General features: G+C 36.1%; 1 protein-coding gene across 3 annotated transcripts in view; it reads left to right on the plus strand.

The window, feature by feature from the left end:
- Positions 1 to 24183, plus strand: part of ntrk3a (neurotrophic tyrosine kinase, receptor, type 3a) — a 242810-nt gene that overhangs the window by 44906 nt on the left and 173721 nt on the right. For all 3 annotated transcript variants that reach the window (XM_067379609.1, XM_067379611.1, XM_067379610.1), the window contains exons 2-3: positions 13698 to 13772; positions 17253 to 17324. In XM_067379609.1, coding sequence (XP_067235710.1) covers positions 13698 to 13772; positions 17253 to 17324 — 147 coding nt within the window. The remainder of the gene's footprint in view (positions 1 to 13697; positions 13773 to 17252; positions 17325 to 24183) is intronic.

Genomic DNA, 24183 nt, shown 5'->3' on the forward strand with positions numbered 1-24183 from the left:
CTCTGTCAGTCAAATAATAGCAGTAGATAGGAACTTCAACTATAACAGTAAATAAAACTTGCTTAGACAAATCAAAATTAAAACCTGCGGCTCGTGACGACACATTAATGTCCTAAGACACAAAACGATCGGTTTGTGCGAGAAACCGAACATTATTTATATAATTTTTACCTCTAATACACCACTATGTCCAACTTCGTTCAGCTTCCTGTTAGTGAGGTCAAAAAACGCATTGTGATGACGGAAGTGATCACTTCCGTTGTCAGAGCGCGATCAGACCTCACTAACCGGAAGTTGAACGAAGTTGGACATAGTGGTGTATTAGAGGTAAAAAATTAGATAAATACTGTTCGGTTTCTCTCACAAACCGATCGTTTCGTGTCTTAGGATATCAATGTGCCGTCACGAGCCGCAGGGTTTAATTTGGATTTGTCTATGGAAGTTTTTTCGACTCTTATTGTTCAAGTTCCCAATCACTGCTATTATTTGACTGACAGATGGCAGCGGTTGCAGTTAAAAATCATAATTTGCGTTCGACTGAAGAAAAAAAGTCCTCTACATCTTGGATGCCCTGGGGGTAAGCAGATAAACATCAAATTTTCATTTTTGGGTGAACTATCCCTTTAAGGTTAGTGGAAGTTTTTTAGACTTTGCTTCAGGTATATATTTAAAGATTTACCTCATAAAAATGACTCTTTGCTTATGTAATGTGTCAACAACTCTATTATAGTCAAAATCTGGTCCCAGATACATCAGTAGACTGAGAATAGAATGGTTCCGTAGAGTTTGATTTCTAGCTCCTTGTTTGTTTTTTAGTATTTCCTTTCAGTGTGCAAAGAAGTTGGGTCATTGATGTGTAAAATAAATGATCTGGACTCCAATAGCATTGGCTCTGCATCTGTCATGTTGACGACTGAAGGGAAAGAAGGGAATGAACAACAATAGTAAGAGAAATGGAGTTTTGTGGGGTTGTCAGATCTCGCTACGCCAGCGTGTTGCTACATGAAGTTAATTATTGGAATGGTTCAGTAACTCACCGTGACTTTGTATTCATTCTTCACCTAAAGCTGAAGTGAAGGGAAGATTTAGAGCTGGCAGTCTTCCAGCATTTCGCTCCGTCTCTCAGGTTCCCTACATCAAACAGAGCGTATATGCAGATCTCCAATACTGGAATATTTATGAAACGCAGACCGATCCCTCCTGTTGCGACGCCATTTCGGAGATGGAACTAGATGTTTTTGGAGGTTTGGGATGTGATGATGTACTTCCTTAGACATTCATAGAGCAATCTGTACTCTTGGCAGAGAACGCACCAGCTAGCTTTTAGGTAGCGGTCAGAGGTAAATTTGTTACTGAGAAATTTAATGTCATAAGAAATCCTCCTGTGTGCAACAGAAAGGGCTTGACTGATGAAAATCTTTCTGCATCAGAGGTCATATATACATGGAAACTCATGCGCATTTCCCAAGCTGAGAACTTTGACTGCATTACAGCAATTAGTTTTTTTATTTTAAAAATTGATTTATAAATATTATTTTATTATCTATTAAAGTAGAAATGCTCAAAAAACAGGGCAGGCACATGCTGGTCAAATGAGTGTTTTTTTTTTTAATTATTAAAGGGGACCTTTAATGCCCCTTTTACAAGATGTAATATTAGTCTCTGGTGTACCCAAAATGTGTCTGTGAACTTTCAGCTCAAAATACCCCACACATCATTTATTATAGCTTGTCAAATTTGCCCCTATTTGGGTGTGAGCAAAAACATGCCACTTTTGTGTGTATCTCTTTATATGAAATTGACCTGCTGCTCCCGGCCCCCTTTCCAGAAGAGGGTGGAGTTTTAACATCTCACGCTTCTGTTGCTCAACAACAACAAAGCTGGAAAATATCACGCAGCCAAAATGACGAATGTCAGTAACAGTGTTCAGATGGAGATACTCAGGAAAAAGTTATAACTTTTAGAATGCATCTGGACATTTCTGAACGGTTAGTGGATAAATGTATGCAGTTGCTGTTGATTCAACTCATCCACTAGCATATGCCGTCATCTTTTGTGCAAATTCAGCATTGAATTGACCCTTGTTTGTGAAGCAAACACACTCACATGGTAACAACACTCTACTACAACAATTCTTCCTCTTCTCTAAAGCAGGCCAACATGAGGCGTTTCTCAATGTCAAGGATACTTCCTTGGCAGGACTGGTCCTTCCAAGTCACTTCCTTCAGAGGCTAAGCGAGGCTCCTCTTTAGCATTCGGAGAACACGTAAATGGAACAGACTAGCAAGTGCACGTCATTGCGTCATTACTTCAGTGAAAAGGTCCGCTTTCGGTAAACAGCTGCTTTCTACACGGAGACATATGAACGCCTCCGTTTGTTCCTTGGTCCCTGTTAAAAAAGACAAGAAAGCTATGAATAACACTGTGAATGGTATAATGGTATAATATTTACATTAAATTACTTTGGACAACTTAACTAGTTATTTATAAAAGAAATGCCGGTGACGGCAACCAAGCTAACAACTGTTAAATGACGGTCCGGTTCAGTTAGCCATCAATAACGTAATTTGTTTTGTATAATTTATAATATCAATATGGTAGTAATTTGTACTGGCATTTAAATGTTAAACTTTATTTATTTGACATATTTACTACAGTTATAACAAATGTTTGGTAACGTAAATATACTTACATTTGAAAGCATATTGCCCGCTAACGTCCAACATTTTTAAAAAAATTTTTTTGAACAAGATCGCAAAGCTGCGCGCATAGAATTGTGGGTGATTTGAGAGCGCGAAGAGCGCGAAGGCTACACATATGCATCCTTTCCTGTATATGGGATATTTTTAGAACAAAGTCCTTGTTTGAAATTCCGAGGATCCTCGACATTGGAACAGTCCTTCGACGGATGTCGATGACGTAGCATCCTCGAAATTCTGGCTACCGAGGATCCTTCCGTTTCTCCTTCCGAGAAACGCTTATGGTATCACCCCCTTTGTTGTGTATTCCTGGGGCAGGGTTTATGTATATTTTGGGGTTTGTGATGTCACCAACCAGGAAGAAGCTCATTGTAGTCCCTACCAGCCGTTTGTTGTAGTCCTTTAAAAGAAAATATCTCCCTTTGCATTAAACTTTGAGCATTGTAACTTTGCTCAAACCACAACGTTACACACTAACTAAAGTTAAAGTGAAATCAGAATTCCATGTGGGTCATCTATTATTCCGTTAACTTTTCCTGTTGTTTTAGGTTTTTGTCTTGGTATCGTTTCAGTAGTAGTATTGAGATATAAATCAATGCAAATTTAGTCAGTTAACGTATCGAAGTCATAATTTTTGTATTATGACAACACTACTTTTCATTGCTCTCATTCATTTTGTAGATATATGGTCATGTTGATATTGTAGAACATGGTTAACAACATTTTAAATGTAATGTTATGGCAGGCATGAATTTGTGTGGATAGTGATAGATGCAAATTTAAAGCAATATGCTTGTGTCTGACTTCCGCTTCATGTTGCTTCAAGCTTTTTTTTATGCTAACTTGGGACTTAAAACAAGCCATGCTTATCTTGTTAGCTGCAGCTCTGCGTTGTTTTTCACAAAAAAAGCAGGTATCTTACATTGGCTTTTGATGGAGGAAAAAAACACACACAAAAGGGAGGGCTTCCCTTTCGCTGCAGGGACCTGTCTTAGATAACAGCTTTTCTGTTGTTGTTCACAGAATGGATGTGTTTTTATTTGGTCATTATTTACTTACCTTCACATCTTTCCAAACCCAAATGACTTTTATTTTTCTCGAATGGAAAAGAGCAGCTTGGACACTCTACAAAATATCTCCTTCTGTGTCCTACAGAACAGAGATGAGGTGACCGTTACGGATACTGTATGTAAAGCTTTTTCCCGGAATATTGAAAAAATCCTTTATTTTATGGTTGGAAATTTTTATGGAGGAAATTCAAGATTGACGGTTTCTTTTACAATAACCATTTCCTTATATGACAGTAATATAAGCCATAGTATTTGAATGAATTTGTAATGTTTTATGGCAGCATGCTTTTTTTTTTAAGGCAGACTTGAAGTGCATGTCAAAGAGACAGATTCACCATAAAAGTAATGCTTAAATCTCCGCAATAAACCAAACTGTGCTTAATTCAAGTCATTCTGTGGTCGTCTGCAGAGACTTTTATCTCTCATGAAAGTTTATTGTGGAAAACAGTCACACATATTTAATGAATCCTCACAGGAATGCTTGTTTACAAGCTTTTTTTATGTGCGCTTACTAGAAAGATTTATGAATCCATCATGATATGATGACTGAAGAGGGCCGAATCGGTCTGGAAATGAACAGGAGTCACAAGAAGTCTTGTCTACTTCAGATACTTGTTCTTTAGACACTTGGGATCTGCTATTTGACTCATTACTGGTCATTTAGAAACTGCACAGTACAATCAATGGACCCATCAATTAGTCGATGTGTCAGTCACAGGGGCAAAAACCCAGCTTACACTTTCGGATCTGTTTAGTCCATCACTGTCCGCCAACTTCCCCTTCAAATTTCGATTTCTCCATGTCTTCAACTTTCGATTTAAGTGCAGAATCTATTCAGCATTTAAAGAAATGCTGATAAGTATTCAAAGAACTGTGAAAAACCATGCTGTTAGCTGACAGACAGATGTGACCTGTCCTCATGTCGTTTCAAACCTGTATGAAGCACCAAAATGTAGTCTGTATGACCTGTGCGCTATATATTTAAAGGGATAGTTCACACAAAAATGGTGTCATTTACTTACCCTCATGTCGTTCCTAATCTTTATGATGATGACTTCTTTTTTGTTTTGGTTCATTGGATGTCAATTTTCACCAAAACTACCAACATCCTTCAAAATATATTTTGTTTTCTGCAGAAAAATATATGTATGCAGATTTTAGTATGGACCACTTTTATGGTGCTTTTTTGACGCGTGGTTATTTTATTATTTATATAAGATTATTGTGTTTATTATTATTTTAAATTAGCATTATTTTTTACCTAGTCAGTTTTCATTTTATTTTTAGTTTAAGTTTTTTAAGTTTAATTTTAATCAAATATGTACTTTTTTATTTATTTAAATTTAGAGATACACCAATAATACATTTTTCCACCATTACCAATATCCGATTATTCAGTGATATCTGCCGATACCGATACAGATAGTTTGGGGGATAGTTTACCTTTATAACTTCTTTTAAATGAATGATAATTTCATTATAATTAATCATTAATCATTATATTTTTAATTATTATATTTTGAAAGAAATGCAAATAAAAACTTTAATTCTCTCCATTTCATCAACATGTTTCAGAGTAACTGGTATCAGTTATAAACATAAACACATTGCTCAAATTATTATTAACACACATTAACTAAATTCTTAATGTTATTAATTCATATAATTACTATTAATACTGAACATCAAACTGGTTTCTTAGCATTTTCTGTACACAAAGTACAAATTCAATGCATTTTCCTATCTTTGATTGACAGGATATATCGGCCCTGACTATCAGCTGTTTTTTAACTATCGGCCGATAGTATGAACATGTATTTTTATCGTCCGATACCGATTATTGGCCGATATATCGGTGCATTTCTATTTTAATTAATTAAAAATATTCCAATTGACTGTTCGCAAAGACCTGCCCCCTTTAGTTACTGTTGCTACATCCTTCAAGCCATGTCACTCTCAGGCCACACATCATGTTTTCATGCAATGAAAAATACATTGCGGACCAAACAAGCGACCAAACACTTGACAAGCGTTGACAGACAAGACAGAGCAGGTTTCAAAGTCTCAAATTTTGTAATTTTTCAAGAAATTTAAACAATAAATACCATTTGTGGCCCTTTAATGTGTCGTAACAGCGACTCAGCTCAAGCGGCTCATGAACCGATCATCTCTTCCTACTAGTTCATTTATAGCATCAAATAAATATGAATGAACATCAGAAGGAATGCTGTTTCAAACACGGAAAGACGTCAATACACACCTTTCTCAAGTTCAAGTCCACCAACATTAAAGGTACAATATGTAAAATTTTTGCAGTAAAATATCCAAAAAAACACTAGGCTAGTGTTATATATTTTGTCCAGCTGATTACAAACAGTATCTCTAATGTTTTCAACTACTTGTAAATCATGAGAAAATTCCCATTCTAAACAGTGACACGGGGCAGTGCAGTCCCTTGTCAATGACGTCAGTTACCTTTGTTACCGCCTTTACTAACGTACAAACCACATGACAACAGTGCCGTGGACAAATGCGGAAGTGGAGTCTAGCATCCAGCAAACCACTAGCTTGCTTCAAGCAGTTCCTTATTTACTTCTTGCACGTTTTATGGTGGATTGTGTTACTTATTTATGGAACTTAATTACTGTTTACCATCTGCCGCTGGTTCTGTCGACAAGGACAGCTCCCGTAAACTCATGACCGGAAAAGCGGCGCCGGCGACTGTGTCATAATAAAAGTCCCGCTGCTCATGAGGCATGTGTTGATCAATCGCTCCAGCTCCTCGTTCAGCTCCCGCAACACTCAGCCCTGCTCTGCTTCATACTACAGTAACGTTAATAATCACATCCACGAACATGAGTTCTTCCAGACTCCAATCCCTATTCTTTTGCACCGTCCGTTGAGATGGAGACCACATGTCCCAAGTTTCCGCTCTAAAACTTGGCGTCATCAAACTACGCCTTTGTTTTGAATAGGCTTCTAGCGACCTCTAGCGGAAAAAAATATCACAGATTGTACCTTTAATCTACTATCTTCCCTGACTGCTTTGTCGGATTTAGCGTTATGATTGGATAGAATGCCTGTCAATCAAACTTCCGGCAAAGGGTCAATTAACAAACTTTTTTTTAATTATTTTTTAGATTTTTTTAGTTTTTGTTTTAGTTGACAACAGTGTTCGACAGTCACGTTATACTATATGGTCAGTATTTGTAGAACTGGTTTAGTATGATTGCCATATCATTAGACCCATGCAATGAAAAGATGGACATTCAGTCTTCTCAAATCTCAAAACGCCCCTGTCCAACCAAATGTGATAAATATCTTACGATTAGAATCATGCGTAGTAACCAATCGGGATGTGCGTCGAGGCATCTCTGTACAGGATGTGGTCTGTCTTTCTCATAAATGCACCCACATACACCCACTCGTACAGACACAGATCAAGTGTAGACGGTCGACATGTTCAGACCAGATATGGACATTGTTAAATTTCTACGGCTGATGTAAATATGTGCAATCCAAGCTCAGAAAACCTGATGCTAGCAACAGATGGAGGGTGGCTCGTAATTTCCCGGGCACATCTATCTGAGATGTGTTTCATGCAGCTGCTTACCGCGGTGTCAAGAAAAACAGCATCTGGGTGTGTGTATGTGCGAGCAAATGAGTGATCGGGAGAGAGAAGCGCCTGAGCCACTGAATGATTGAACTGACAGTATCGAGAGCATGACACAGTGGCAAATCCCAGAAGTTTTAAATCATTTGTTGTTAAGTGCCAGAGATAAATAAGCGATTAAGACTCAGGATTCCTTTAGGAGTGTGGCAAAATGGCCTTGATTCACTAGCCACCAGATGCCAAGCGGCACTTCCTGTCAGTGGACGAGAGGGAAAACCTCTGGGAATCGCATTTCCACGACAGCAAACTACAAGTGCACGCATTTGCATTGCTGACAAGCCAAATGCTCCAGAGGATGTGGCAGCCCTCTTCTCAATTAAACGCTTTGTCATTATCTTAGGTGTAATTGCATTGTGGGTAATTTAAACTAGTCGTTTGGGAACAGCAGATGAGTAATGGTGAACTACAGCCAATGTTAATCTCATTAATGAAATTAGAAATGTTTGTTGATGAAAGATTCTTTGGTTTTGTCAGTAATAAAAACACAAGAGACTAGTTTTGTCTGTACTCACCAAGACTGCATTTATTTAATCAAAAATACAGTAAAAACTGGTAATATTGTGAAATATTATTATAATGTAAAATAACTGTTTTCTATTTTAAAGGTGCCCTAGATTGTTTTTTTACAAGGTGTAACATAAGTCCTAAGTGTCCCCTGAATGTGTCTGTGAAGTTTCAGCTCAAAATACCCCATAGATTTTTTTTTATTAATTTTTTTAACTGCCTATTTTGGGGAATCATTAGCTATGCACTGATTTTTTTCAGCACGGCCCTTTAAAGAGATGCGCTTCCTCTGCCACACGAGCTCTCAACTATATATACATCGCATAAACACAGTTCACACAGCTAATATAACCCTCAAATGGATCTTTACAAGATGTTCGTCATGCATGCTGTATGCATGCTTCGAATTATGTGAGTAAAGTATTTATTTAGATGGTTACGTTTGATTCTGTGTTAGTTTGAGGCTATGCTCTGTGGCTAACGGGCTAAAGCTAACATTACACACTGTTGGAGAGATTTATAAAGAATGAAGTTGTGTTTATGAATTATGCAGACTGCACGTGTTTAAAAATGAAAATAGCGACGGCTCTTGTCTCCGTGAATACAGTAAGAAACGATGGTAACTTTAACCTCATTTAACAGTACATTAGCAACATGCTAATGAAACATTTAGAAAGACAATTTACAAATATCACTAAAAATATCATGATATCATGGATCATGTCAGTTATTAATGCTCCATCTGCCATTTTTCGCTATTGTTCTTGCTTGCTTACCTTGTCTGTGCACAGATCCAGCCGTTAATACTGCCTTTCCTTGTCTAATGCGTCGAATGGGCTGGCATTATGCAAATATTGGGGTCATACATATTAATGATCCCGACTGTTACGTAACAGTTGGTGTTATGTTGAGATCCGAGTGTTTACGGAAGTCTTTTTAAACAAATGAGATTTACATAAGAATGAGGAAACAATGGGGTTTGAAACTCAATGTATGTCTTTTCCATGTACTGAACTCTTGTTATTCAACTATGCCGAGGAAAATTCAAATTCTGATTCTAGGGCACCTTTAATACATTTTAAAATGTAATTTATTCCTGTGATGGCAAAGCTGAATTTTCAGCTTCCAGTCTTCATTGATCCTTCAGGAATCATTCTAATATGCTGATTTGATGCTCAAGAAACATTTATGATTATAATTTTTTTTAAATAATTTTTTAATGGATACTGGGATACATTTTTCAGTGTTTTTTGATGAATTGAAACTCAAAAGGGTGGCATTTATTTGAAATATAAATATTTTGTATTATTTTAAATGTTTATCTATAATATCTAAAAGTATTATGATAAAATTATATTTTAAATATTATACAGTATGTGGTGATTACATTCATACAAAGTTCTGTCATGAAACTCGCAAGCTGATAGGTCCTTAACTCAATCTGATTGCAATCACATCATTCTCTATACTAGGGAACAGCTGATTGGTTCCTGCTATATCAGCAGCCAATGAGCTCGCTTCTCAACCTTCAAATACTTGGTCAGCATTTGCTGTAGCAGTTGAAGTGCGCTCTCAGAAACCCTGCACCTTCCCAAGCTCCACCTGTGTGTCTGCTACTATGGGTAATTCATGAACGCTATATTGTACATCAGCAGCATGTGTTACTCACAGCAGTGTGTTGTGTGTGTATTGGCAGCAGTAAGCAGCAGCAATAACAGCAGCAGTTGGCATCAGCGTAGCAGACCTATCCCTCCAAGACTGAATATATCGACATTGTCATATCCATTACCATTCCAAACATAATGGATATCCAGAAATAAATAATAGTTTATAATATATAAATTCTATAATATTGTATATAAATTATTTTTATACATTTTTGAAGTGTTTTTAACCTTTTCTAAAAGTTTGTCCAGTTACGGTTGACAGGATTACATCATTTTGCACATTATCGTCAAATAAATTAAAGGGTTAGTTCACCCAAAAATTACATTTTTGTCATTAATTACCTACCCTCATGTCATTCCACATTCATAAGACCTTCGTTCATCTTCAGAACACAAATTCAGATATTTTTGATGAATCCGAGAGTTTTTTTTATTTTTTTTTATCCCCCATAGAAAGCAACATAATTACCACATTCAAGGTCCACACTGTAAAAAAATGACCGTGATTTTAACAGTAAAAGACTGTAAAAATGCTGCGGTGAAAAACTGTCAATTGGTTTACAGAAAGTTTCCGTACTATATACGGTGAATAACTGTAATAGATCTAACGGTACATTTAATGTAATTTTACGGTAAAATACAGTGAAAAATAACAATTCATTGTAAAATTTACAATGAAAAAATGTAAATTGACATTCCCACAATTCCCTGCGTGACACTTCACATTTGATATATTTTCGTTGAAATAACTGTTTCTTCTTAGTTTTTCTCATTTTTTTTCTAATCAGGTATGTACATTAGGGTTTTATGTTACATCTAATGTTGTTAAATTAATGTTTATTGCATTTTTAAAATGTCATGCATGTTACCATGATGGTGTTTAGTGTGTGTGTGTGTGTGAATGACACTGTGTGCACCTTCTATATGTTAGTGTTGTCCTTCTCAGCTTGTGGAAAATCTGCTTGTGATGAACTTTGATTCATCATGTGACTCTTATCACCACTGTGTTTGGTGACTGTCAGTGTATTATAACAGATATTAGTACTTCATTAGGTTGGTAAATAACATTATATCAGTTAATGATATACGTTATTTTACCGTAAATTTAACAGATTTTTTTTTACGTTGCTACTGTATTTTTTACGGTAAAGTTCTGGCAACCACAGCTGCTGTTTTTTTACCGTAAATTTTACTGGGATTTTTTTTACAGTGCAGAAAAGTAGTAAAGACATGGTTAAAATAGTCTGTGACTACAGTGGTTCAACCTTAATGTTATTCACAATTTAATGATGTCTTTACTACTTTTTGAATGCGGTAATTATGTTGCTTTCTATAGGGAAGAATAATAATAATAATAATAAAAAAACTCTCGGATTTCATCAATTTCATCAATTTCATCAATTAATGACAGAAATTTCATTTTTGGGTGAACTAACCCTTTAATACAATATTGACAAAAATAAAATGCCATTTCTGTCAGAGAAAAATTGTTTAAAATCAAGATGACTTGACAAAAATTTAGCTAAAAGGCAAAGACTGCTCAAAACTTTTAACTGTGTACCAATTAACACTGACTATAGTAAATTCCTGCCTGCTTTTCTTGCCAATAGCGAAGGAACGAAATACTCTTTTATTTATTGTTTTTATATATTAATAAATTATTTTTCATTATATATTTTTTAATTCCATTAGTGCACCACTTTTTCTCTTTTTAATAGTTTATTTTATTGATGTTTGTTTACTGTTGTAATGAGGTTCAGTATATCCACGTATGTCTCCAGGCGGTCCTCTATGGCACATGAGCCAGCTGAAGACAGATGCTGGTGAGGCAGAAGCCTCCTGCTGTTCATCTAAACCCCTCTGACACTGACACTGGAAAACACTTTCCTGCAGCCAAGAGGGTCCTTCAAACAGAAGGGCTTCCAAAACCACATTTCACGGCATTGAGTTTTTCCTGGCGTTCCAGTCTCTCACCCAACTACAAAAGTTGTTCAGCTATTTGAAACGTTTGTTAATGTGTGTGTGTTTTGAACATCACCATTAAAAGACATTTAGCAAATACAATTACCATAGAATTAGACTGAAATAAGTCTCTTTAATGAGAAATGTGTGCATTTTTTCTGTTCTCCTTGAGCTCTGGAAATCTCCACAGATGGTCTGTGCCTGCATCTATCCAGTATAATTTTTTTTTTATATGACCGATTATTTTTATATGGACTTAATTACTCTGCTGGATCCTGATGTTCGCAGAATGCAAATTGTCAGCGTGTGACGTAGGAAACTTATAAAAATGAACAGCCGAGAATATGTGTTATGCTTCTGATAACTGGCTGTGAATGGGAAATGACCATCTGTATTTGCCACTAAACAGCCTGGTCAAACAATGGTATTCAAGCATCATTTGTTTGCAGATGCCTCTTGGTTTGATATTTTGTTGTCTACGTAATGAAATTAAATATTTGACACTATACTTGTAATATATTTAACTGGTGTTGACATGAAAGGTTTTAATATTTCACTAAAATGTGATGCACAGAACACAAAGTTTCATTTCACTTTGCGTCTACTTGCCAGCAAACCCTCGTCGTTGTCTCCAGACCGGCTGTGTTTATCAGCATTTAGCAGCGGATGCCCAAAGTGTTCAAGCTGGGGAAACTTCTAGAAACATAGTTATGGCGTTGGTGAAACTTCTGAAAACATTTATTAACCAGAGTCTGTGTTGTAATGGGTGCTAATTCACAAAATGATGATGCCAGCTGGCTCTTGTCACAGCTGCGCTGAAGAGGTCTAGTTATTTCAGTCAACTACTGGCACCAGTACTGATAAAAATCATGAACGCTGTCTATTTTTGTTCTTCGGGATCTAATAAAATGTTTTATGGCTTTATTGGATGTTCTTTATCAGTTGGAGCTTTTATTTTATTTCTCAGTGGATGTTAGATATATAATTGTGCATCCTCATTTATACTATTTTTACATTTCTTTTCTCTTCAACTAAGACTCTTTTAATAAAAAAATAAATAAAAATACTAATAATTTAATACCACTGTTAAATGTAGTCTTTAGCAAATATCAAAAAGATGATCTCTTTTTCATACTGTGCATTTATTATGATGTTTTAATACACTTGGTGTGCTATATATATATTTGGGTCATTGACAAATACGTTTTTTAAAGTGTAAAAAACCTAATGGAAGTTTTATTAAGTGTTAGCAATGAGATTATGTGGTTTTTATTATTAAATAACACTGCTTTTGTCCTTTTTTACAAGATGGACAAAATTTGTCACCAAAAAAGTCATTCGTTTAACAAAAAATGTTGGTTTTACCGAATGATGATATTTTCAAACAATGCTAACAGGCTGATATCTAGCTAGCTAGCAAAAGGACAATCAAACATTTTATATTTAGTGCAAATTTTTAAAATATTGCGACATTTTACATGTTTTATAGCAGTTGTACCGAATGACCTGATGTTTCGGGACATGCATATGAGCAAGTGAAAACGTGAATTTTTCAAATAGTTAAGAGAGAGTTAGTTACTTTGCTTCATGACCATGTGGTCCTGTGCAGGTGTCTGAATGATTTCACATCCTGTCACATGATATTGACTGCATGACTTGATCCAAAATGTTCCCTTTATATCGGTTACTCCGAATGACATCAATGAAATTCATTTTTCCGGACATTCTTTCTCATAACAAAGCAACGACTTCTACACATAATTGTTATACCATTTTGCACTATGTTGATATATGATGTTATAAAATCATGCCAGAATAAAAAATACATACATTTATTACATTTTAAGATATTTTAATCACAAATGAAATGGCTGTTTTAGCCTTTGGACGGTTAAACCGAATGACCTTTTGACACTTCAGAATCTTTAAAATACATTTATATGTAGCAAAATATTATTAAAACCTTTTGGATTCAATAAAAGAGATCTAGTTGTACTCCTAACCTTTATCTTTTTGCTTTTTTTCTATGAACAAATTACAAAATCTTTCCTTTCCTTTCTCTGCTAATGGGAATTTGTAGATACATATCTTCTAATTCTATATTCTGGATTTGTTTTTGCAGACACATTGAGAACTGGTCGGGCTTGCAGACATTGAGGGACGTTGACATGGCATTGTACACTGGGCTTCAGAGACTGTGAGTACCACATCTTTTTGATCTGACATCTTCAAAAATGTATTGCTAGCACTTGCTAGCATGGGCGAGTTTCACAGTGGCATCCAAATGCTTTTTCTAGCCAGCCCCACATAAAAAGTGTCTCCCCAAGGCCTGCTTTAAAATGATCAAATAATGCTGCTGAAGTAGCCAGAAAATTTAATTACATCCCCCAACACCCTCCATCTGGTCAAGACTTGCTTTACCTCATTCAGTCTACCGTGGTGATGCACATATCTTTACGTGGCTCTTCATAAGTAGGGCTTCCTCCCTCACTAGCCCCTCAAACCTCCTCTTCCTTCCTATTACAGCTCTACTGGTTAATGGAGGCCAGGAGCAATGATTAATAAGGTTCTCATTAGCGGTTAACTCTAACCCGCACTATTAAGGTGACGTGGCAGAACCTGGTCACGGTCTGGCACAGGAGGGAATTTCTGTGCTGAAAAGATTCAGGTTTTTTTTCCCCCCACAGTGAATGTGAGATCACTGTAGGCCTTTAGCATGTGTATTTATGTCACAACATGATATGAAAAAAGACAAAACCTGCAATCTAATGCAAAGGTAAGTTCATCAAACATTTAGCACACTATTTCAGTGCAAAAACTTGTGTCATTTTCACCCACAGTTCAGTCATTACCATTATTTGAGCTTTTGATGCAAATTTGGCTTATTACACCTTATTACACCGCCCACGGAAAGCAGACAATAAACATGTTTTTTATATTAAGGAATAGTTCACCCAAAAATTAAAATTCTGGTATCAATTATTGTTTAGACCACCACATTTTTCAAAATATAAGAAAATCAGACAGGTTTAGAACAACATGAGGATGAGTATATAAGAATTTATCATTCACATAATGGTATTGTGCCTCTGTGTCATTAACATTAACAGCTTTGTTGTGGAAAATCATTTACTCCAGGTCTCGCCCTCCATTGACTGCCATTGTATTTTATATATTCCCTTCTAAGGTAGTCAATGGGGGGTGAAAGTCAATGAGGACACAGAATTTTCATTTTTGGGTGAACTATCCCTTTAATAAGCATGTTTGTTACATTTTCTAGTGATCATGGTAGCAGTAATTAATCAAATGATGTAGAAGAATGATCAGCATTTTGTCCAGGCATATGTTTCAATCGAATATCAGCATTTTAAGGAGCCAAAAGGATTTTAGAAGTACATGTTAAAAGCTCCAATCCTCTAAATAATTTGCTAGGGAAACTTGTGGAAATCATGCTCCTTAGAATCAATCTAGTCTGGTCTGAGACATCCTTTCGAGCCACCATTCGCGAATCAAAAAATTAGCAGTTAGTGATCATACGTGCTAAGCATCTTGTTCATCGGGCTTAAGTCTCCAACCTCATGCAAAAAGAAATACTTTGATGTAATCGCTCCCGCAAACACCCCTAATAACAAGAGTTGAGAGTGCTTCGTGCAAATAAACATCTCACAAATGCCAAAGAAAAAAATATTCAATATTCATAATTGATTCAAGCTGCCAGCGTAAATAACTCCAGGAGCAAGGATGCAGGCTCTTGATGATATTCTGCCCTTAATGATGTTACTTGAGGAGAGGAGACAGACTGGAAGTGAAGATTAGATGATGTTTTTTTTTCCTCTTTTACTTCCACATTTCCCCTTTTGACACTGCTGCGAGACGGTTAGACAATTAGCAGCCCGTTTAGCCCTTAGCTGCTGTCACATCCATTTAAAATGATGAACGTGAACTGGTCTTTCAGTTTTTTTTTTATATATTTTTTTTATTTTACTAGCTCACCTCCTTTTAGACCTATTATTTTGCTCAAATAAGATGATTTTGTAAAATCTTATAGGCTAATCAGAGCAGCATTTGACATTAGCATAACCTAATTGTCCTTTGCCACAGGTGTTTTTTTTTTTTGTAGCACAAGCAAAATTACAGTTTCCCAAGATACCATCACATCTCTTGCACCCGTTTTACATATTTGTCATAACAAACATTTCCTCGAAGCTAAGCGTGTGCGTAGCTGCATACTTTTGATGTTGCTCCAGCGCAGATGAAAAAATGTCAGATATAATATCAGATATATATAGAAGCTTGTTTCCGCCACTGAAAAAAAAGGTAATCGTGACTTTTTTCTCGCAATTGCAAGTTTACATCTCACAATTCTGACTTTTTTTCTCAGAATCACGATTGTAACTCACAATTGCAAGTTTATACCACACAATTCTGACTTTATAACTCGAAATTGTGAGTTTATATCGTGCAATTCTAAGAAAAAAGTCAGAATTGTGTGGTATAAACTTGTAATTGTGAGTTAAAATCCCGATTCTGAGAAAAAAAGTCAGAATTGTAAGATGTAAACTTGCAATTGAGAGTTATAAAGTCCAATTCTGAGGAAAAAAGACTATAACTCACAATTCTGACTTTATAACTCGCAAATTGAGAGTTATAAAGTCACAATTCTGACTTTATAACTCTCAATTGCAAGTTTACATCTTACAATTCTGACTTTTTTTCTCAGAATTGGGATTTTAACTCACAATTACGAGTTTATACCACACAATTCTGACTTTATAACTCTCAGTTGCAAGTTTACATCTTACAATTCTGACTTTTTTTCTCAGAATCGGGATTTTAACTCACAGTTGCAAGTTTATACCACACAATTCTGACTTTATAACTCAAAATTGCGAGTTTATACCGTGCAATTCTAAGAAAAAAGTCAGAATTGTGTGATATAAACTCACAATTGCGAGTTATAAAGTCAGAATTGTGAGTTATAGTCTTTTTTCCTCAGAATTGGACTTTATAACTCCCAATTGCAAGTTTACATCTCACAATTCTGACTTTTTTTCTCAGAATCGGGATTTTAATTCACAATTGCAAGTTTATACCACACAATTCTGACTTTATAACTCGAAATTGTGAGTTTATATCATGCAGTTCTAAGAAAAAAGTCAGAATTGTGTGCTATAAACTCATAATTGCGAGTTATAAAGTCAGTATTGTGAGTTGTAGTCTTTTTTCCTCAGAATTGGACTTTATAACTCTCAATTGCAAGTTTACATCTTACAATTCTGACTTTTTTTCTCAGAATCGGGATTTTAACTCACAATTGCAAGTTTATACCACACAATTCTGACTTTATAACTCGAAATTGCGAGTTTATATCATGCAATTCTAAGAAAAAAGTCAGAATTGTGTGATATTAACTCACAATTGCGAGTTATTAAGTCAGAATTGTGAGTTAGTCTTTTTTCCTCAGAATTGGACTTTATAACTCTCAATTGTGAGTTTATATCACACAATTCTAATAAAAGAAGTCAGAATTGCAAGGAAAAACGTCAGAATTGCGAGTTTTTCAGTATTTTGCATGCGTTTTAATATTTAATGTTAAGAAATTTGGCAGCAAGAACACAATTATGTCGAAATTGTTATGAAACTACTAATTCATGTTTGTTTGTCCTTTCCATTTCAGGACCATTGTGAACTGCAACTTACATGTGATTCAGCCACGAGCCTTCGCTCAGAACCCAAACCTGCACTACATGTGAGTCCTGTGTGCTAGAATGTTCTTAAAAACCTCATTTGAAAGTCAATTGTTTGTTCCTCGAGACTCATAATGATTGTGAAGTTGGGTTCATTCGTTCATCTAGGCAATAGATCTTCTTAAGTAGGCCATGTTTAGCAAATGAGGACAATGCATTTTCCATCTTTGGATACTCTCACGGTATCATCACTGCTCTTATTCGAGAGATGCCCTCCGTGCATAATTTATGATGAAAAAGTTCTCCTCAATGTGTTACTGAGCACCACCCGCAGCCATTTCTCAAAAGTGAGCTTTGCGCGCAGGCCAGCAGACACATACGTTGGTTTTAATCTCTAAAAAGCAGCTTTGCAGTGTGCTTGTTAACATATCGTCTTTGTCTATAGTCGTTTGATGGTTCAAAATTGCTTGACCGAAATGACTCCTTTCGATAATTGGCTTAACAGTCTGTGCCATAAAGCGGCGATGTGTGCTTCTTCAAATCTCTGTTTTAGATTGCACACTCACTTCCTTGTTCCGACAGTCAGCAAAGACCCTCTGTTGTGTGCTCTGAATAAACAAAGTTTGTTTGAGGTAGAGCTGCCTGAGTCGTGGGCAAGAAGGTGGTGGAGAATGCGGGCAGCAGGAGAGAGGGAGAGAAAGAGAGAGATGATTTACTTAATGAAGGCTGAATTGGACGAGTGTGACAGGACTGTTATTTCCCAATTTCCTGCAGTGAGCGGTGGAAAGGACATGGTATCGCACAGTCACCTCCACACACAATTTGTGCTGTCCATCACAGCCTGCAAATGCACTTCTTATTTTCCCTCTGTCATAAACCGTCGCGTATCCGATTTTGTGTTGGTGAGCGTTCCTGGTGAATGTCTTCTGTGTAGAATATTTGGGAACTCTTTGTGTCATGTATTTGTCACTACATGTGTCCACTGTAAACACTTTAGAAGGGTGTGCGGTAACAGTCAAGCTTCAGGTACCACCTGGACAATAGCATTCTGTTCCAGCTTAAACTATATGTAGACTTGGGCTACACAGAATTTGCACACCTTTGTTCACATTTTTGTAAGTTTTCTGAAACATTACCCCAGTGTCATTTTCACCACATTGAATTGAGGTGAAAATGACACTTTTTTGGAACAAAATAACAAACTCATTTGTCTTTCTAAAGTTATTTTCATAGTTAACATGTTGTGTATCCTGAATTAACACATTTAAATAACTTCACCTTTTTTCATAGCTTGACAAAATTACTACTTTATTTTCTTCACACATCACGTCTCGTACTTCCATTTTACTGATTATTTTGTTGCTTTGGTAACCAGCTATAAGGGGAAAAATGGTTAGTTGTGGTAGAAATGAGGAACAATTTGTACACTTGTTATTTTTTAAGAGATTTGGGTTAATTTCAATTTCTGTTTTAGATCATCATAGTTTTAAACGTATAATTTACATTTTTATCATGGATTTTCATAGTTTAGGATTGAAAGTCTGGGTTTTGAACGAGTGAAAATACATTCTGTATATACAAATACTTTTAAAAGTTGTGAATACTTTTATAATAATTTATCTTTTTTTTATATATATATATATATATATATATATATATATATATATATATATATATATATATATATATATATATATATATATATATATATATATCTTTTAATATAATAATCCCTTGTACATAAAATTCCCTAAAACTGAAGACTTTTATTAGTAGCTAGCTAAAATCATTTTCAAATGAGCCAAAGTATAATATCAAGGATATTGATAATTAGCACATAATGGCTATAAGAATCCTGTGTATATCTTATTACCAAAATGCGCTCAACCTTGACTTCTAGTGTGAAGAATAAACAGGAAGTAATATCAGATGTATTTTTTAAAATAGCAGGCAGAATGCATTATATACTATGTATGCATAAGTGAGGGCTATAATTCCAGTCCGAACACAGCTACAGAATTTAAACCTGTTTAGTTTAACCTATTAAAGGGATAGTTCACCCAAAAATAAAAATTATCCCAATGATGTACTCACCCTCAAGCTATCCTAGGTGTATACGTCTATCTTCTTTCAGACGAACACAATTGGAGATATATTTAAAATATCCCTACCAAGCTTTATAATAGGAGTGAGCGGGGGGCATGTTTTGAAACCTCCTCAAAAAAATGCATCCATCCATCATAAATATAATCCATATGGCTTCAGGGGGTTAATAAAGGCCTATTGAAGCAAAGAGATGTTTTTTTGTAAGAAAAATATCCATATTTAAAACTTTATTAAGTAAAATAACTACCTTCTGGCAGACGACTGTATGCATCGATTTGCGGTGGAAGAGTAACCCTTGACCCGACGCTTGAAGCAGTGACAAACACGGAAGCTCAGAGGATAGAGCAAAGCAAAACACCGGTCACGGTCACGACACAAATGTCAGAGGACTTCAATTGTAAATATATCTCCGATTGTGTTTGTCTGAAAGAAGATAGTCTTATTATACACCTAGGATGGCTTGAGGGTGAGTAAATCATGGGATAATTTTCATTTTTGTGTGAACTATCCCTTTAAGTACTAGTGATTGAATAATGGTGACCAAGACAACAGATATCAGTGTGTTTTTCCCTTGAGAACACATTCAACACAATGTCAGTGTGTGTTTGTGTGAGAGAGGCAGGCAGAAAACTACAGTAATGCCAGTGTCTCTTTTTGGGGCCTTTTTTATTCTCCATCCCGTGTGTGGTCTTCAAAGAGCTCTGACTTTTATGAGCGAAAAAATCCCAGAGATTTTCAGACATGCCATTCACGATACACACGGGGTCAAGGCCCGGGAATAAAGTGGCAGTGTTCTGATCCGTTTCCTGTTTCTGATTTATGCCTTAAACTTTTGATGTAGATAATTCACTGAGCTCACAGGGAACTCAAGTTATGAGTGCTAAGAAATGCACCATTGCTGTTCTGGATCAATACACTCAAAAATCTTTTGTTTTTTCACATCTAAACATGCTGAAAACAGCATTAGTATACTGTTGTGTAATTGCATAAGATTAGACTTTTGTTTTTCTTACCCTACTGACAGTTTATTTTCATTTTTTTTTTTTTTTTGTTAATTGAAAAGTTGGAGTGAAATAAGTAATTACATTTTGGTGAAAGATTAGAAAATGTTTATTTTAGGGAATCATACACAATAAGACCAAGAACATGAATTATTAAACTAAATGGGATGAATTGTGAATTTATATTGTCTTATTTGAGCATAATTTTTGGCATTCACCAAGCTTTGTGACCCTTGCAGTAAGAGTTTTGGTATCAAGGGGCCTGTTGCCTTGTGTTTATTCCTTGTTTTCGTACCCCGACCGCTAAAGGAAATTTGTTTTCAGCAGCTTTAGATAAAAGACAAAGAAATCAATACGGGGGCTCATTGCTTTGGTCGACCTGCTTTTTGAAGTGGGGCATTTGCTTTCATGTCTCTACTGGCCATGTGTGGCGAAATGAAAGGTTGCTTTCTGGATTTCTACTGGAGCATCTTTTTTTCATTGGACAATGGAGAGAGGATTCAATATATCTAGGAATGGGTTTCCTAGGATCCTGTAAAGGTTACTCCCATGAGGAATGAGAGAGGGAGAACAGAGAGTAACTCTCATTAAAACCTCCCAGTCCCTCACTGCATCTCCTTGCAACAAAATGTCACTTTTCCTTTCTATGGACCATTTGCATGCTGTCATTTGTCTGTTTTTCTTTTTGTAGCCTTTTGATGAAAGTTTAAATTAAATTTAAGATCTTTAAATATATATAAACAATCAATGAAACATTTATTTTATTAAGTATTGAAAAACTGTAAATACTGTAAAATATTAATAAATACCTAATGCCTACTTTTTATTAGTTATTCCCTTGTCAGACAAACCAACTAGTATTTTGTTTTGTCGCCGCCAATAGCCTCGTGGGCAGCATGCCGACATATAGCGCAGTTGCGCTTCGGCCGTCCTGAGTTCGAGTCCCTACTCGTGGACCTTTCCCGATCCCGTCCCCCTCTCTCTCGCTCTCTCTCCAACTTCACTTCCTGTCAACTTACTGTCCTATCATAATATTTTTTCTTTTCTTTGTTTTGATTTGCTCTTGTTTACAGATTTGTGCATGTAATTAATGAAATTTAGGAGGATAACACTGATTTGAGGATCATTTTGGTGGTCATCTCTCTTTCTTTTCTGTCTGTCTCATTCAAGTTTCTCTTGAATTTTTTCTGTCATTCTCTCTTGCGCCCTCTCTCCATCTTTGTCCTTCAATAAATCCCCTCACTCATAGACGTCCAACACTTTTTCCCTTTTGTTCTTTTTCCTTTTTTCTGGCCTTGGCATGCAAACTCTGTTTTTTTTTCATCTTCTTCCATCATTCTGTCTCGCTCCATCCATCTATCTCTTTGTTTCTGAGATGACATTATTTATTATTCATGCCACTGTTGATGTGGCTGCTGTTTTATTCCCCTCGCAACGGGAGGAGCTCGCTAAAACGGCTTACATCTTTTCCTTCTCTGTGAAAGAACTCCAAAATGAGCCTTTGACTTTGTGGTTAGTCAGTCAGCCATGTCTCCCTCTTTTAAATGTGATAGGATGCTCATCAGTAAAGGAGAGACGCTCCATTGTCTCCGCGGGCTCCGAAGGCCCCTGAGCACCAATGAGAGCTTTATTTGGCTTGATGAAAGTTGAGTGCTTTGAGAGAACGCATTAAATGTGTTGACGCGTCCTCTTCGCTCATTGAAATATGAATTGGATATTAATGATGATGCCTGTTGGTGATTTCGATGAGCTTTATGAAATGTTGGCATCAGATTGGAATGACTAATCGCATTTCCGGGAGACATTATTTGCATTTTTCCATTATTCATTTGTGTCAGGTGAAATGTAAAGCTTAAGGAATGTGGTTGGCTAAGCCAAAGCTAATGTGTGACGTGATTGCTATACAAATTGAGTACATTTTAGGACTGCATATCACCATGTACCTCACAATAAGCTATAGTACATTAGCATGCATCATGAATGGTGATTGAAACTATGCCTACAGAATGAATCCAGCCAATGAATCCTGGCAATGAGACCGTCACTCACTTATAACCCATGATGCATTAAAATGCCACATTACAAACTTCTGAAAGACAGCTTCCATAAAACTCAGAGCAGCAGAATGGCACAGATGAAGTCAGTTGTCTTTAGAGGCCGTAAAGTTATATTCTTAAATATGTCGGGTACTGACTGTCCCCAAATCTCACATTTTCTCCTGTCACTGCACCAGTCATTCTCTTTCTAATACTTTCTCTGTGTCACTGGCTGTCATTCCCCACTGTTTTATGTACTTTCTTTCACACTCTCTCTTCAGGAGCACAGGCCACAGGTCTCTGTAGGATATTTTGGTAGTTCTTCCTGAAATTCAATGCAAAAATAGCAAGGGGTTTCCAAATTTGCAAGCTCCCATCTGATTTGGCTGGAAAAAGGGGGGAAAAAAAGTCCAAGAATCAGCTATTTTATATGAAGAATTTTAGTGTTTCCATTTTTTTGCCCTCCGGTTGTCACTTTAATCCTTTCACATGTAAATTTAAAATATTCTGCCTGAACCCCTAGCATGAGTTTTTCGAGGTGACCGTTATTTAGAATATATCAATTTATTGTAATTAAAACACCTTTAAACACTAAACCTTTAGCGTTAGTTGAGCTATGTTAGTTTGCGCTGCAGTACAGAGAATCGGATCTATTGGATTCAAATTCATCCACTTCTCTTGAAATACATGAAGGTAAGTGAGCTGGTGAACTGGGAGAAGAAAAGAGTACATTTTAAAGTTTCTTACACAATGTGTATCTGACATAAATAATAATGGGTGTCGTCTAATTATTATGAAAAGGATTATTATTGCCGCATCTATAGACATCAGTGTGTCCTTTACAATCTCTAAATGTATGTTTTGTTAGTTAGTACTTATGTGTATTTAAATGTCTGAAAGCTAAAATAAACATTATGTAGTTGAAAAAACTGCATATTTGTGATATATGAAAACCGCTGAGTGCCTCCGTCTCTGGTTTAGCACCAGCCAAGCGCGCACGCACATTTGAATTTGGCAGTTGATCATGTGATGCACTGAATGTTCTAATCACACCGGTGTGATCATACGCGTCAAAGAGTTAATGGCTTCATAACTTTTGAAATTATTTTATAATATTTGACTTATGTGTGTTCTGTAGAAATCTGACATGATCTCTATTTGGTTGCACTAATTCATTAAGTCGATAGGTCAAAAGTTTGAAGTCGGTTTGATTTCAAAAGTTTGTTTTTAAAAAAGAAGTCTGATTTGGATTAAAATATCCTAAAATCCACTAGAACAAAACACTTGGCTCTGCGCTGCTTCATACTACAGTAACGTAAATAATCTCATCCATGAACATGATTTCTGCCCGAGTCCCGTCCTGATTCTTTTCCACCGGCTGTGAGGTGAAGACGACATCTCCAAAGAATCCGTGCTCAATCTCGCCGTCATCAAGCTACGCCTTTGTTTTGAATAGGCGACCTCTAGTGGCGAAAAACTACATAGTGTGCCTTTATATTCACCAAGGCTGCATTTATTTGATCTAAAACACAGTAATATTGTGAAATATTATTACAATTTAAAATAACTGTTTTCTATTTGAATATATTTAAGTTGGCTTGAAAAAGCCAACTTACTGTTATGCTATTTTCTTCTGAGACTAAAATTTCCAACTCTAACTCCTCCTAGAGATTTAATTCTACAAACTCCAAACTTGGGTCAGATCTTCAGACTGTTCTGACTTAGTGTGCTATATCTTTTCTAACTGATCGGACTTGCGGTTTTCCTAAAAAAAGACT

This window comes from Chanodichthys erythropterus, chromosome 24, assembly GCF_024489055.1.
Source record: "Chanodichthys erythropterus isolate Z2021 chromosome 24, ASM2448905v1, whole genome shotgun sequence".
Taxonomy (NCBI): Eukaryota; Metazoa; Chordata; class Actinopteri; order Cypriniformes; family Xenocyprididae; genus Chanodichthys; species Chanodichthys erythropterus.